The 14,880-nt window shown below is 44.5% G+C and overlaps 1 protein-coding gene across 1 annotated transcript in view; it reads right to left on the reverse strand.

The window, feature by feature from the left end:
* Positions 1-337: 337 nt before the first annotated feature.
* The window catches only part of LOC107296078 (CUGBP Elav-like family member 4), a 34,597-nt gene continuing 20,054 nt past the window's right edge, over positions 338-14,880 (reverse strand). Inside the window, exons 3-6 of the mRNA XM_015825419.1 lie at positions 14,468-14,611; positions 6,456-6,603; positions 4,564-4,713; positions 338-408 (exon numbers count right to left, since the gene is read on the reverse strand). Coding sequence (XP_015680905.1) covers positions 338-408; positions 4,564-4,713; positions 6,456-6,603; positions 14,468-14,611 — 513 coding nt within the window. The remainder of the gene's footprint in view (positions 409-4,563; positions 4,714-6,455; positions 6,604-14,467; positions 14,612-14,880) is intronic.

A 14,880-nucleotide genomic window follows, 5' to 3' on the forward strand; every position in this document is an offset into this window, starting at 1 on the left:
CTCCTCCTCCTCCTCCTCCTCTCTATAAATTTCACTCCCTTCTAGGTAACACTGATGATGTTCCCTAGTTGGGTCATGAAACATCTGCAAGAAAACCACCAAGCTCAGAGAGCACCAAGGACCCCTCATTTCAACCCTGAGCTGCAAAGATTCTCCTTTATTGGTAAACCTAAGGAATAACGGAATGCCTCTTAAGACAACTTCCTAGCACAGATGTTGCTCCTTGCCCTGCTCAGATAGAATGGACACGCAGATGAGATGAACTATGAAGGTGACTTTTCTAAGCCCCGCCCCCCCAAAGTGAAAGTGAAAGAGTTATTGGGGGAAAGTGTTAATACTAACGACCTGCGTATTGCTGTACTCCAGCGTATGCTTGTTGCAAAGGGTCAGCCGTGGTTGGGCTTTGTGCTGCGAAGACACAAGAGAGAAAAGAAAGAGGAGTTGAAAGACATGCCTGTATCTCTGGGAAAGACAACATAACACATCTGGCAATATCAGAATAACAGAATGACAGATTTGGAAGGGACCTTGGAGGTCTTCTAGTCCAACCCCCTGCTTAGGTAGGAAACTCTATACCATTTCAGACAAATGGTTGTTCAATCTCTTCTTAAAAAGCCTCCTGTGATTGTTCTCACTATCAGGAAATTTCTCCTTAGTTCTAGGTTGCTTCTCTCCTTGGTTAGTTTCCATCCATTGCTTCTTGTTCTGCCTTCAGTTGCTTTGGAGAATAACTTGACCCCCTCTTTTTTGTGGCAACTCCTGAGATATTGAAGCACTGCTATCATGTCATCCCTGGTCCTTCTCTTCATTAAACTAGACATACCCAAATTCTTGCAACTGTTCTTCATATGTTTTAGCCTCCAGTCCCCTGATCATCTTTGTTGCTCTTCTCTGCAACAAAGAGTCTCAACATGACCAAAACTGGATGCGACATTCCAAGTGTGGTCTTACTAAGGCTTTGTAAAGCAGTATTAATACTTCATGTGATCTTGATTTTATGCCTCTGTTAATGCAGCCATCTACGGACACACCGTTGATGGCCCACAATCCATAAGATGTCAAGGTCTTCATCGAAATCGATGGACGAACAACAATGCAGCCTAGGACTGCACTGTTTTTTTGGGAGGCTGTAGCACACTGTTAGCTCATATTCAACTGACTAGAACTTTTTACATTTATATACACATTTTAGGAAAGGTGTTTGTGAGTTTTATTTATTAGATTTGTGGGTCTCCCATCTTGTTTAGAGTTGACTCTAGTGGCGATGTACAAATAGAACGAGAAAAAGAAGTAAAAGAAACTAGAGGAAAATCAAGCTATTAATAAAGGGCAGGTTTTCAAGCGTTGTAGGTTTGACAAGAAATAATTCCGAAATGACATTGATGTAAGTCTACCTATTAAAATATCACACATCAGTCTGAAAGTTTAAAAAAAAATACGTTGAAATAAATCAGCGTTAAAGTAACATTATGGCACAGTAATTGGCAATTTTAAACCAGCATGATTTGAATGACAAATTGTACATTACAATAAGTTCTATCTGGTTTGAAAAATCTACATGTTTTAATCTTACGTTAGGAGAAACCCAGACTTAGGATGCAGCATGCAAAATGATCACACACACAAAAAAAGGTTTCCACATCGAGTTAAAATCTCCATCACATTTTAAAATATGCAGCTCGTTTTGACGATGGTACAGAAGCTCGTACCTTAATTTGCTCTTCTTTTGGGAAAGAAATTATTTGTGCTTTTCCATAAGAAACCTAGAAAATGCTGGCAACTGCTTATCCTGTCAAAAGCCAGCTCAGTACATTTAATAAAAATATAAAATTCAGTAATGTTCAGTAAAAAGATAATGGGCTAGCAAAAATTCTACCTTTAATTCCAAGTTGCTTCTCTCCTTGATTTTTCAGTTTAGAGTAGGCATCTCCAAGCTTGGCAATTGTCTACTGCAAACTGCAACTGCCAGGGCTGTATTACTTATTATCCTTCTCATCTTTCCTATTACCTATTTCCTTAGCTTCTTATGACTATAACTTGGTTGTTTGTTTGTATCTCAAGATTTATGTTGATTTATGCTTTTATTTAGTACCCTATTATGATTTATGTTGATTGCTTATTTAGTATCCTATGACTATCACTGAGTGTTGTATCTTATGATTTATGATGAATGTATTTTATGATTATGATCACGATTTATCATTTGTTGCTTGTTATGTAGACTGTGAGCTTCTGTAGCGGAGACAAATTCCTTGTGTGTCAAATCACACTTGGCCAATAAAGAATTCTATTCTATTCTGTTCTATTCTATTCTATTCTATTCTATTCTATTCTTATTATTTAATATGATCATGATTTATCACTTGTTGCTTGTGTGTAGACTGTGAGCTTCTGTAGTGGAGACAAATTCCTTGTGTGTCAAATCACAATTGGGCAATAAAGAATTCCATTCCATTCCATTCCATTCCATTCCATTCTATTCTATTCTATTCTATTCTATTCTATTCTATTCTATTCTATTCTATCCTTATTATTGAATATGATCATGATTTATCACTCATTGCTTGTGTGTAGACTGAGAGCTTATGCACCGGAGACAAATTCCTTGTGTGTCAAATCACACTCGGCCAATAAAGAATTCTATTCTATTCTATTCTATTCTATTCTATTCTATTCTATTCTATTCTATTCTATTCTATTCTATTCTATTCTATTCTGTTCTGTTCTGTTCTGTTCTGTTCTGTTCGAAACTTGTGGACTTGAACTCCCACCCTAATTTTCTTTCCTGAGATATCCATCTGCTTGGACCAAAGTCTTCAAACTTTTCGGATTTAGCAATGGAACTCATTCCATGTGGAACTCAGCATCTGCTTATAATTTGCAAAAAAAATGTTTCAACCCTTCTTAGAATCTCTCTACTTCACAAACACACTTCAGACTTCCATTTTCCTGGCCGCAATCCCAACAAATCAGCAGAATAAGAACGTTTAGCACTACAATTTTGCAAGAGGCCAAAACAACTGCGGGAAGACCAAGACTCTCATTTTAAGAATAGGCATCGCAAGGTCAGGCTTAAAAGAAACATATATAAGGGAGAGCTCCCCCTGTCAACTTCTTCCCAAATCCAATTTAAATCATTCTCCCCAAGCTTAATCTATATCCATAATTATATCATTTGGTACAACAAGCTTGCGAGCCGTTTCCCACAATTTATGTAGATTAAAATTCATGGGTGCGATACTACCGATTCTGTATTATGAAGATTGATTAGGACAGCTGATGCAGTGATTAAGGGAGTGTGCATTTACTGTTGCAATTAATTAGGCATTCAGACACAACAATAACTACAATAACCAAAGCGCTGAGCTGGCATTCTTGGTTTAGGGGGTGGAGGCTTCTCGGCTCCTTTGACAAGGATTCTGGCTTGATGGAAGGGCCGTAAAAAGGGAACACAGAACATAAAATAATAGAGTTGGAAGGGACCTTGGAGGTCTTCTAGTCCAACCCCCTGCTCGATCAGGAGGCCCTATACCATTTCAGACAAATGGTTGTTCAATCTCTTTTTGAAAGCCTCCAGTGATGGAGCACCCACAACGTCTGACAGCTGTGACAATTTTCCTGACAGTTAGAACAATTAACCAGTGGAACAACTTGCCTCCAGAAGTTCTGAATGCTCCAACACTGGAGGTTTTTAAGAAGAGATTGGACAACCATTTGTCTGAAATGATATAAGGGTTTCCTGCCTGACCAGGGGGTTGGACTAGAAGACCTCCAAGGTCCCTTCCAACTCTGTTATTTTGTAAATTAATCAGTGGAACTGCTTGCCTCCAGAAGTAAGGCTATACTGCTATTGTCCTTCTCATTTTTCCTATTACCTATCTCCTAATCTTCTTATGACTATAACTTTCTTGTTTGTATCTTATGATTTATATTAATTGTTTCATTTAGTATCCTAGTATGATTTATGTTGATTGCTTATTTAATATCCTTTGACTATCACTGAGTGTTGTATCTTACGATTTATGATGAATGTATTTTATGATGATTATGATCACAATTTATTACTTGTTGCTTGTATGTAGACTGTGAGCTTCTGTAGTGGAGACAAATTCCTTGTGTATCAAATCACACTTGGCCAATAAAGAATTCCATTCCATTCCATTCCATTCCATTCCATCACTATTCTATTCTATTCTATTCTATTCTATTCTATTCTATTCTATTCTATTCTATTATGATTTATCACTCATTGCTTGTGTGTAGATTGAGAGCTTCTGCACCGGAGACAAATTCCTTGTGTGTTCAATCACACTTGGCCAAGAAAAAATAAAGAATTCTATTAAGGTATTATAGAGTCATAAAAGGAGGTTAGTTTTTTTTTTTTAGTGAACCCAAGTAGTGGAGTTATCTTACAAGAGTTATGGCGGTTCCTTGGTCTTCGAGTAGCTTCTGCTGCAGTGTTTCTCCACCTTGCTTATTCGAAGATGGGTGGACTTCAACTCCCAGAATTCCCCAGCCAGCAAAGCCGAAGCAAGAGGTCCCAATGTCGCCATTTTATCCTACCTGGGTAAGGATGGATGCCATTGGCAAAGACGGCTTCTGCTGCAGGTTGCCCATTCGGTTGCGGCGGGAGACCAGTGAAACCATTCACCCCGATGGGGGAGGGGATGCTAGGCACGGCTGGTGCAGTGATGCCTGGAGGCGTGCTGCCACCTAGAGGTCGGGAGGGGAAAGGCAGAGCGTCAATCAATTGCATTCATTGGTTGAGTATATAGAGCAGTGGTTCTCAACCTTTTTAATGCTGCGACCCCCAACCGATCGTAAGTCGAGGACTAAACCGGTCGTAAGTCGAGGACTAAACCGGTCATAAGTCGAGGACTAAACCGGTCGTAAGTCGAGGACTAAACCGGTCGTAAGTCGAGGACTACCCAACTGGTCGTAAGTCGAGGACTTTCCCTGCCCGGGAGCACCGCGCATGCGTGGTTCCGCCCCCTGTGCCGGCCAAGGCGTAGCTGGCAAGTGGCAGAGACGGAGCAGGCCGACCACCAGCTGGCCCAGCTCAAGGGAGGTAAGGCACCCGCCGGAAAAGGGAAAAAAAATGGCGGACAGCCTTGCTTGGCAACACCCGTGAAATGGTCGATTGACCCCAAATGGGGTCACGACCCATAGGTTGAGAACCGCTGATATAGAGGTAGTCAGAATCAGAATAGACCTGATTCTATTCTGGGAGGTCTTCTAGTCCAGCCCTCTGACCAAGCAGGAGATCCTATACAATTTCAGACATTCCTCGACTTATGACCATGACTGAGCCCCCACATTCCATTGCTGAAGCAAGACCATTGGGAAGTACGTTTTGCTCTATTTTACGACCTTTCCGGCCACAGTTGTTAAGTGAATGTGGCTTCCCCATTTTGACTTTGCTTGTCAGGTTGCTAGATATGATCGCGTGATCCTGGGACACTGCAGCCGTCATAAATATGAGTCAGTTGCCAAGAGTCTGAATTTGATTACGTGACCGTGGGGGAATGCTGCAAGGGTCGTGAGTGTGAAAACGGCCACGAATCCCTTTTTGCAGTGCCATTGTGCCGTCAAATGGTCGCTAAAGAAATGGCTGTAATTCGAGGACTCCCCGTAGATGGATAAGTCACATCCAGAAGACACTTCAAAGCAATCTGAAATTCATCTGAAATGTGACAGGGCATCCTGCTTAGGCAGGGGGTTGGACTAGAAGACCTCCAAGGTCCCTTCTGACTCCTGTTATTCTGTTTGGCTTCCCCGTTGTCTTTGCTTGCCAGGAGGTCGCAAAAGGAGGATCACGTGACCCTGGAACACCGCAACCGACAGTTGCCAAGCTGTCTGAATGTGGATCACGTGGCCATGGGGGGGGGGGCTGCAAAGCGGTGTAAGCAGTGGTGGGATTCAGCCGGTTCGCACCGGTTCGGTAGAACCGGTAGCTAAATTTTGTTGAGTTCAGAGAACTGGCTGAACCCATGCTGCTTCTGGAAGTCCATTCTAGGCCTCGGAGGCCTGGAGGAGGCCTCCCAGGCCTAGAACGGTTCACCGGAAGTGCCTGGATGTCATTTCCGGAAGTCTGTTCTAGGCCCTCCCAGGCCTAGAATGGCCCGCCAGAAGTGCATTGTTGTCACTTCCGGAGGTCCGTTCTAGGCCTCGGAGGCCTGGAGGAGGCCTCCGAGGCCTAGAACAGCCCACAGGAAGTACGTGGATGTCACTTCCGGAAGTCCGTTCTAGGCCTCTGAGGCCCAGGCCTGCATCCACGTAGGGAACCGGAAGTTCAGGTATTTGAATCCCACCATTGGACGTTAGTGTGAATAAGAGTCCCTCAGTGCCGTCGTCACCTTGAACGGTCACTAAACGAACGGTTGTAAGCCGAGGACTACCTGCATTAAAAACGTTTGGTGTTACTGATAGGCCTCCGGTGCTCTTCCGATGCTTACCTGAGGTGGGGGTCATGGGGGTGGCCGCCAGCCCGTTCATGTTGAGGGCAGCCATCTGCTGCATCTGGGCTGCTGCGAAGGCCGCCATGGGGTTTAGGTAGCCGCCTTGCGCCACGGAGGCCATGATGGCGGCCTGTTGCTGCATCAGCTGGAACAAAGAGAACAGAGAAAAAATATCACGCATTCACTGGCAGAGCAGCAGCGGGGGCGGGGCGGGGGGGACGGCACCTGGCCTCTTGCCAGAACTGGGGTGGATGTTCAAAACTCTTGCCTTTGAACTCAGCCTCAAAGGGCCCCTTGGAGAAGAAGAAAGAGGAGGAGGAGGAGGAGGAGGAGGAGGAGGAGGAGGAAGGAAAAGAAACAGTAGCAGAGGAGGTAGAAGAAGGAGAAGAAACAGGAGAGAGAGAAGCAGGAGAAGGAAGAAGAGAAGAAAAGGAGAAGGAGGAGAGGAGGGAGAGGAGAAGGATAGATAGGAGAAGCAGCAGCAGGAGGAGGAGAAAGAGAAGGAGGAGAAGAGGAGGAAGAGGAGGAGGAGAAGGGAGAGGACAAGGATAGGTAGAAGGAGAAGCAGGAGAAGGAGAAGGAAGAAGAGGTAGAGGAAGAGGAGGAAAATGAAGAGGAGGAAAAGGAGAAGGAGGACGAGAGGAAGCAGCAGGAGGAGGAGGAGAAAGAGAAGAAGGAGGAGGAGGAGGAAGAGGAGGAGGAGAAGAGAGAGGAGAAGGATAGGTAGAAAGAGAAGCAGGAGAAGGAAGAAGAGGAAGAGGAAGAGGAGGAAAATGAGGAGGAGGAGGAGGAGGAGGAAAAGGTTATGTAGGAGAAGAACCAGGAGATGGAGAGGGAGGAGGAGGAAGAGGGGAAAAGGAGAAGGAGAGGAAAGCAGTAGTGGAGGAGGAGGAGGAGGAAGAGGAGAAGGAGAAGAAGGAGAAGGAGGAGAGGGATAAGAGGTGGAGGAAAAGGAGGAGAAGGAGATAATTTTCTGGGATGATTCCCCAAAGTGAGGCCCAAATAAAAAGTAGACTTGAGTTCCGGTCTTTGCAATAGTTGTGCAGTTGTGGGAGAAGAGAGGCTGCAGAATGTAGGGTGTTGCTCTCTGTTTCTAGACAAGGGCCTTGCCCTGGCAGTGTTGATGGGATCGTTCTTGGTGGTTCCTGGATCCCCAACCACTAGTATTTAAACAAGCCCCCCTTTTGTAAACAGAGAACAAACCGGGAGTTTTGAGGTAAGCAGGTGTAGAAACCGAATAACCGAATTGAATAATCAAACTGATTATTATAATCACACGGATTCCTTTGCAAAAAAAAAAAAAGTGGGTTTCTGTCGCTTGCTTTATGTCTGCCGTAAACTCCTGCTCTGGTTCTGCAGGTTTATTCTTCTGTCTTGAAGGAAGGATGCGGTCCCTGTCTGGTGTTTTTTTTTTTGTTTCATTCTTCTTACAGTCCCTGCTGGAAAAACTCACATTTCTCCAACTTTTCTGGCTGGATAGAAAAAGCAACGCTCAAGTTTCCTGTCCATAAGTATTCCTCGTGACGGAGCCCCCTTGTGGCGGATCCCGACTCAGAAAGCTGTCACTCTATCTCAGTGTTTCTCAACCTTGACCATTTTAAGGCATGTGGACTTCAACTCCCAGAATTCCACAGCCAGCAATGCTGGCTGTGGAATTCTGGGAGTTGAAGTCCACATGCCTTAAAATGGTCAAGGTTGAGAAACACTGCTAGGCTATCTCTACTCTGTGTGATATCAGAGCTTAGACGCGGGGTGGGCGCGTGTCTCGGGGTGGGCGTGGGTCTTCATTAGAAGCGTGGAACTCAGGGGCTAAGATTCCCTAAGGAAAGCTTGGGAAGGGGGACTTAGCCAGTCGAAAGGCAGATCCATAATGGGGCTGTGATCAGATTTGAGCGCACTTGCCGAGTGCGCTCATCCTAGCGAGGGTCCATCCTTTGCTTTGGGTTTTATTTAAATGGGGTCTTATTTAAATTAAATTAGAGGCTTTCCCTCTCTGTGTCCTCCTTCCTTCCCTCTTTCTTTTCCTCCCTCCCTCCCTCCCTCCCTCTTTCTCTTTCTCTTTCTCTTTCTTTCTCTCTCTCTCTTCCTTCTTTCCTCCCTCCCTCCCTCCTCTTTCTCTTTCTCTTCCTTCCTTCCTTCCTTCCTCCCTTTCTCCTTCCCTTCTTTTTCCTTCCTTTTTTTCTTTCTTTCTTCCTTCCTTCCCCTCTTTTTCCTTCCTTCCTTCCTTCCTTCCTTCCTTCCTTTCCAATCTCTCTTTAATCGAGGACTGATTCATACAGGGAAAGTCTCACCACCATCTCTCTCTCTCTCTCCTCTCTCCTCATTTTCTCTTTCTCTCCCTTTCTCTTCTTTTCTTTCTCTTTCCTTCTCTCTCCCATTCTCTCTCTTGCTTTCTCTCTCTTTCCCTTCCTTCCTTCCTTCCTTCCTTCCTTCCTTCCTTCCTTCCTTCCTTCCTTCCTTCCTTCCCCTCTTTTTCCTTCCTTGCTTCCTTCCTTCCTTCCTTCCTTCCTTCCTTCCTTCCCAATCTCTCTTTAATCAAGGACTTTGATTCATACAGGGAAATAGTCTCACCACCATCTCTCTCTCTCCTCTCTCTCTCCTTCTCTCATTTTCTCTTTCTCTCCCTTTCTCTTCTTTTCTTTCTCTTTCCTTCTCTCTCCCATTCTCTCTCTTGCTTTCTCTCTCTTTCCCTTCCTTCCTTCCTTCCTTTCTCTCTCTCTCTCTCCCTCCCTCCACTCCTTTGTCCCTCCCTCCCTCCCTCCCTCTCTCTCTCTCTCTCTCTCTCTCTCTCTCTCTCTCTCTTCCCTCCCTCCCTCCCTCCCTCCCTCTGTTTCTGTCAGGGCGTTGAGGTGTCCATCTCAGCCCTGAGCAGCCAACATTCCAGTCGCTCTTGCTGAAGACGGTCACTTCTCTGTCTGACCCAACCTTTGCCCCCCCCCCAACACATTAGAGAAACCAGAGGGCGCCTCTTTTAACGGGGATGGCAGCCCTGCCAGGATAGGCATTTTCTAAAAATTAAAAGTTTACTTTTTTTGCCCTTTCGGAATTATGATTTTGTCCTCATCTGCAAATGTATGCAGACTTAATGTGCTCATTAATAACTTATTTGCCCAAAACGCATGCAATTAATTAACTAAGCTTTCTTTAGCCGGATGACAATTTGAAAGAGGGAGGGAGGGAGGGAGGGAGGGAGGGAGAGCAGGCCTCAAAGGAGCCAAAAAGGAAGGGGGCTTTCTGCAAACGTCCTGGTCAGCTGAGAGGGTCTGCAGGGCCCTCCAGCCCTTGAGCGTCATTTCATGGGAGGGGAGAGATGGGGAAGTGGGGGGGGGAAGGGCTGGAGCCGGGGCTTCTTCTGCCCACCCGTCTCTTCTTGGGGGAAACATTGTCCTCATATTGTCTGGCTCTCTATTCATGGAGATTCATCCAAAATGTTAATATTGGAAAGAATTACTTCCTTCCCCCTCCCTCTCTTGAGTGACCTTCTTTTCTTTCTTTCCTTCCTTCCTCCCTCCCTTCCTCTTTCCTTCCCTTCCTTCCTTCCTCTCTCCCTCCCTCTTTCCTTCCTTCCCTCCCTCCCTCCTTCCCTCCCTCCCTTCCTCCCCCATCTCGCCTTCCTTCCTTCCTTCCTCCTTCCTCCTTCCTCCCTTCTTTTTCCTTCCTTCCTTCCTCCCTCCCTCCCTCTTTCCTTCCCTCCCTTCCTCCCTCCCATCTCGCCTTCCTTCCTTCCTTCCTTCCTTCCTTCCTTCCTTCCTTCCTTCCTTCCTTCCTTCCTTCCTTCTTCCTCCCTTCCTTTCTTCTCCTCCTTTCCACCTCCTCCCTCCCTCCTTCCCTCCCTTCCTTCCCTCCCACCCTTCTTTTTACTTCCTCCCTCCCTCCCTCTTTCCTCCATGCCTTCCTTCCTGCCTCCCTCCCTCCTTCCTTCCTCCCCATCACCTTCCTTCTTCTCCTCATTCCCAACTCCTTCCTTCCTTCCTCCCTCCCTCCTTCCTTCCTTCCTTCCTTCCTCCCTTCTCCTTCCTTCCCTTCTTTTTCCTTCCTTCCTTCCTTCCTTCCTTCCTTCTCCTCATTCCCATCTCCTCCATCCNCTCCCTCCCTCCCTCCCTCCCTCCCTCCCTTCCTTCCTTCCTTCCTTTCTTCCTTCCTCGCATGACATTTCCTTAGATGTGTTTGAAATGCAGGCCAAAAAGACGGAATCAACGGGACCTTCCAGGATCTCTGGCGGTGGAGGTGGCAGCTTCCTCTTGGATCCTTAATTTCTCTTTCTTCCTACAGGCCCATGCAAGACACTTTCACATTTTAATTAGCGGTTCAGTGTTTCTTTGTAATTGCTGATGGGGTGATTAGAAGTCCTTTTCTGGGCCTGCACGATGGCAGTCTTTGCTTCTGCTTTTGAAAGGTCCCTCCTGTTCATCTGGCATTCAGGGACAGGATGGTCCAGAGTGATGAGCAGATGGATTTATAAAACTCACCAATGAGAAGTAATGGGTGCTGGCAGTGGGGAGGGGCTAGGAGGGGAGGAGAGGAAATGCTTTTGTATTTTTCCAGATGGAGACTAGAGTCACTGTGCATCTGAACTCTGATGGGACCATTGTGTGGGAGGACATACATGCTTGAGCAGGGGGTTGGACTAGAAGACCTCCAGGGTCTCTTCCAATTCTGCTATTCTGTTCTTCTGTTCTTTTGAATTCTGTTATTCTGTATAGGGTTTTCTGCTTGAGCAGGGGTTGGACTAGAAGACCTCCAAGGTCCCTTCCGACTCTATTATTGTGTTATTGTGTTATTCTGTATAGGGTCTCCTGCTTGAGCAGGGGCTTGGAATAGAAGACCTCCAAGGTCCCTTCCGACTCTATTATTGTGTTATTGTGTTATTCTATTATTCTGTTATTCTCTTATTTTCTTATTCTGCTATTCTCTTATTCTGCTATACTGTATAGGGTCTCCTGCTTGAGCATGGGGTTGGACTAGAAGACCTTCAAGATCCCTTCCAATTCTGCTATTCTGTTATTCTGAAATCTAGATGATTAAGGGACTGGAGGCTAAAACATATAAGGGATGGTTGCTGGAATTGGGTATGTCTAGTCTAATGAAGAGAAGGACTAAGGGTGACATGATAGCAGAGTTCCAATATCTCAGGGACTACCCCAAAGAAGAGGGGGTCAAGCTATTCTCCAAGGCCCATGAAGGCAGGACAAGAAGCAACGGGTGGAAACTGATCAAGGAGAGAAGCAACCTAGAACTAAGGGGAAATTTCCTGACAGTGAGAACAATTAACCAGTGGAACAACCTGCCTCCAGAAGCGGTGAATGCTCCAGCACTGGAAGTTTTTAAGAAGAGACTGGATAGCCATTTGTCCGAAATAGTATAGGGTTTCCTGCCTGAGCAGGGGGTTGGACTCGATGACCTCCAAGGTCTCTTCCAACGTTATTATTATTGTTATTATTATTATTGTTGTTGTTGTTGTTGTCATCGTCTTTGGTTGACACCATTTCTGATGGCAATTTCACAAGCTAGATCTAAACACGGGATCTAGAGGGAGGATTTGGATCCCTTGGGGGCTGGTGAGCTTATTTGGGATTTTTTTTAATGGGTCCTGGTCATTCCCACCACATCGAATGAAGAGCGAAGACTTGCAGCTACAGTACAGGGAGTCCTCAACGTATGACCCCCACTGAGCCTAAAATTTCTGTGACTAAATGAGATACTTGTTGAGTGAGCTTTGCCCCATTTTGTGACTTCCGTTGCCACGGCTGTTAAGTGAATCACTGCAGTTGTAACAAATAGCATGGTTGTTAAGTGAAACCCAGCTTCCCCCACGGACTTTGCTTGTCAGAAGGTCGCAAAAGGGGATCACGTGACCCCGGGATCATAAATACGAACTGGCGGCCAAGCGTCTGAATTTTGATCACGTGACCACAAGGATGCTGCAACTGTCGGAAGTGTGAAAAACGGTCATAAGTCCAACTACGTCAAGATGGAAAAATAGAGAGACGATTTGTTAGTCCTCTCAAAAAAATGGCGACCGGATGGCTTTTTCTATGTCAAACAATCTCCATAACAACACAGGAAGATTTATTTGATGATTCAAATGCACGGACATGGAAGATGATTTGGCAAAGAAAGAAAGCCAGAATAAGACTGAAGAAAATTGGGGTTTTGACTTATTAGTGAGAATTAAAATAGAACATACTTAAATAGATAAGATGTGTACTTTGAATACTAGATGTTGTTGAGATAAAGGAAACTTGGGTCATTTAAAACTTGGAAGTACAAATATTAACAGTTAAATTTGAACATTGATTTGCTTATAAAGGTTAAATGTAAAGGTAATTAATGTATATATAAGCTAAAAATCTATTGATGAATGTAATAAATACGTTTTTACTTTGCGGTAATAATAAAAACTACTAGCTTAAATATGAGATAGTAGACATCAAGAGAAAAAGAGAGGAAGTATTAAATGTTGAAATAAGAGAAATTTTGGTTACTAAATTTAAGATATTTGGAAATTGCCAGAAAATAAGAATGTTATATTGTATTATTAATTACTTGATGTAAAATGGTGAGAATTCAAATAGATAAGACGTGTATCCTGAACATTAGATCTTGTGATGAATTGTGATAAAGGGAATTGGGGTTATTTAAAACTTGGAAATTATAAATACCAAACCTTAAATTTAAATATTAATGGGAAACTAAAAATTGGGAAAAAACTAAATCAGGACATTGATTGTCTAAAAAGATTGAATGTTAAAACAACTAGGATCTGTATAAACAAAAATTACTGATAAATGTAAGAAAGTTATTTTTATTTAATCGATATAATAAGAATGGTGTTAATTTAAATATGAGACAGTAAATACTAAGGGGAGAAGAGAGGAAACATTTAATGTAATAGTTTGAGATCTGTACTAAAGATATTCGTATGTTATTGAATTATTGACCAGCTCAGCCTCCACGCTGCTTTTCAAATATTTAAATGTGAAATTAGAAAATCAATACAATTTAAAAAAAACAAAACAAAAAAAACACTGGACCGCAACAGTGAGAATAAATATATTTGCAGGCTGGAGAAAGAAAGCTGGTGAACATTTAAAATCAAACTCCAGAGAGCAATCTGAGAGAATAAACCATTTTATTCATTTATAAACTATATCTATGACGGCCGCAGGGTGCCTGGGTCACCTGACCCCCTTCTGCAGCCTTCTGACAAGCAAAATCAACGCGGGAAGCCCGATGCGCTTAAGAACCCATGTTCCCAATTGGACAACTGCAGTGATTCCCTTTACAACTCCGACAAGGAAGGTGATAAAACGGGGCAAAACGGACTGAACAACTATCTCACTTAGCAACATAAATCTGGGGCTCAGTTGTGGTCGTAAATCAAGGACTACCTGTGGTTCATGGAATCCCTTCTGATGTCTATGAAGATTCTCCATCATCCAAGTCATGGTTGTCCCAAAGGTGCTTTTTCAGGAGGCAACTGGACTTTCTTGTTTTCCTTTGAAGATGCTTCACTTCTCATCCAAGAAGCTTCTTCAGCTCTGACTGGATGGTGGGGAATGGAAGGATTTATACTCCTTGCAGACAGCTGGTCATTTGCCTTCTTTTAGAGGGTCGTTGAGGCCACTTGGAGGTTTATCTGTGTCCTCAAGGTCACAAATGGAAGTGAAAGGACACAGGGCAGAAAAACATCCTACAGCCGAGAAGGCTCCACACCCATTTGCACCACTCAGGTGACCCTGAGGACACAGATAAACCTCCAAATGGCCTCAATGACTCTCTAAAAGAGCACAAATGTCCAGCTGTCTGCAAGGAGTATAAATCCTTCCATTCCCCACCATCCGGTCAGAGCTGAAGAAGCTTCTTGGATGAGAAGAGAAAACGTCTTCAAAGAAAAAACAAGAAAGTCCAGTTGCATCCTGAAAAAGCACCTTTGGGAATCCCTTCCAATCTTCAACTGTGGAGCCAAGTCCCACCCCTCGGAGCCACCTTGTTGTGTGGACACTCACTGCCTGTGCGTACGCGCCGTATGCTCCAAACTGTATGGCCATGGGGTTGAACATGCCCATCTGACCCGCCATTTGCTGCATTCGGCGCATGGTGCGCTCCTTGTCCGTGTCGGCAAACTTGACCACCAGGCTGGACGATGCTCCCTGCGGGGAGGGAAAAAGAGAAAAGGAAGTGAATCCAAGGAGGAAGCAAAAAAAAAACAACCAAAAAACCCCAACATCACGAAAAAGGTCTACCGTGTAGAACAGTGGTTCTCAACCTTTTTAATGCCGCGACCCCCAACCGGTCATAAGTCGAGGACTAAACCGGTCGTAAGTCGAGGACTAAACTGGTCGTAAGTCAAGGACTAAACAGATCGTAAGTCGAGGACTACCCAACCGGTTGTAAGTTGAGGACTTTCCCTGCCCGGGAG

This window comes from Protobothrops mucrosquamatus, unplaced genomic scaffold, assembly GCF_001527695.2.
Source record: "Protobothrops mucrosquamatus isolate PMUCROS unplaced genomic scaffold, P.Mucros_1.0 scaffold2628, whole genome shotgun sequence".
Lineage (NCBI taxonomy): Eukaryota > Metazoa > Chordata > Lepidosauria > Squamata > Viperidae > Protobothrops > Protobothrops mucrosquamatus.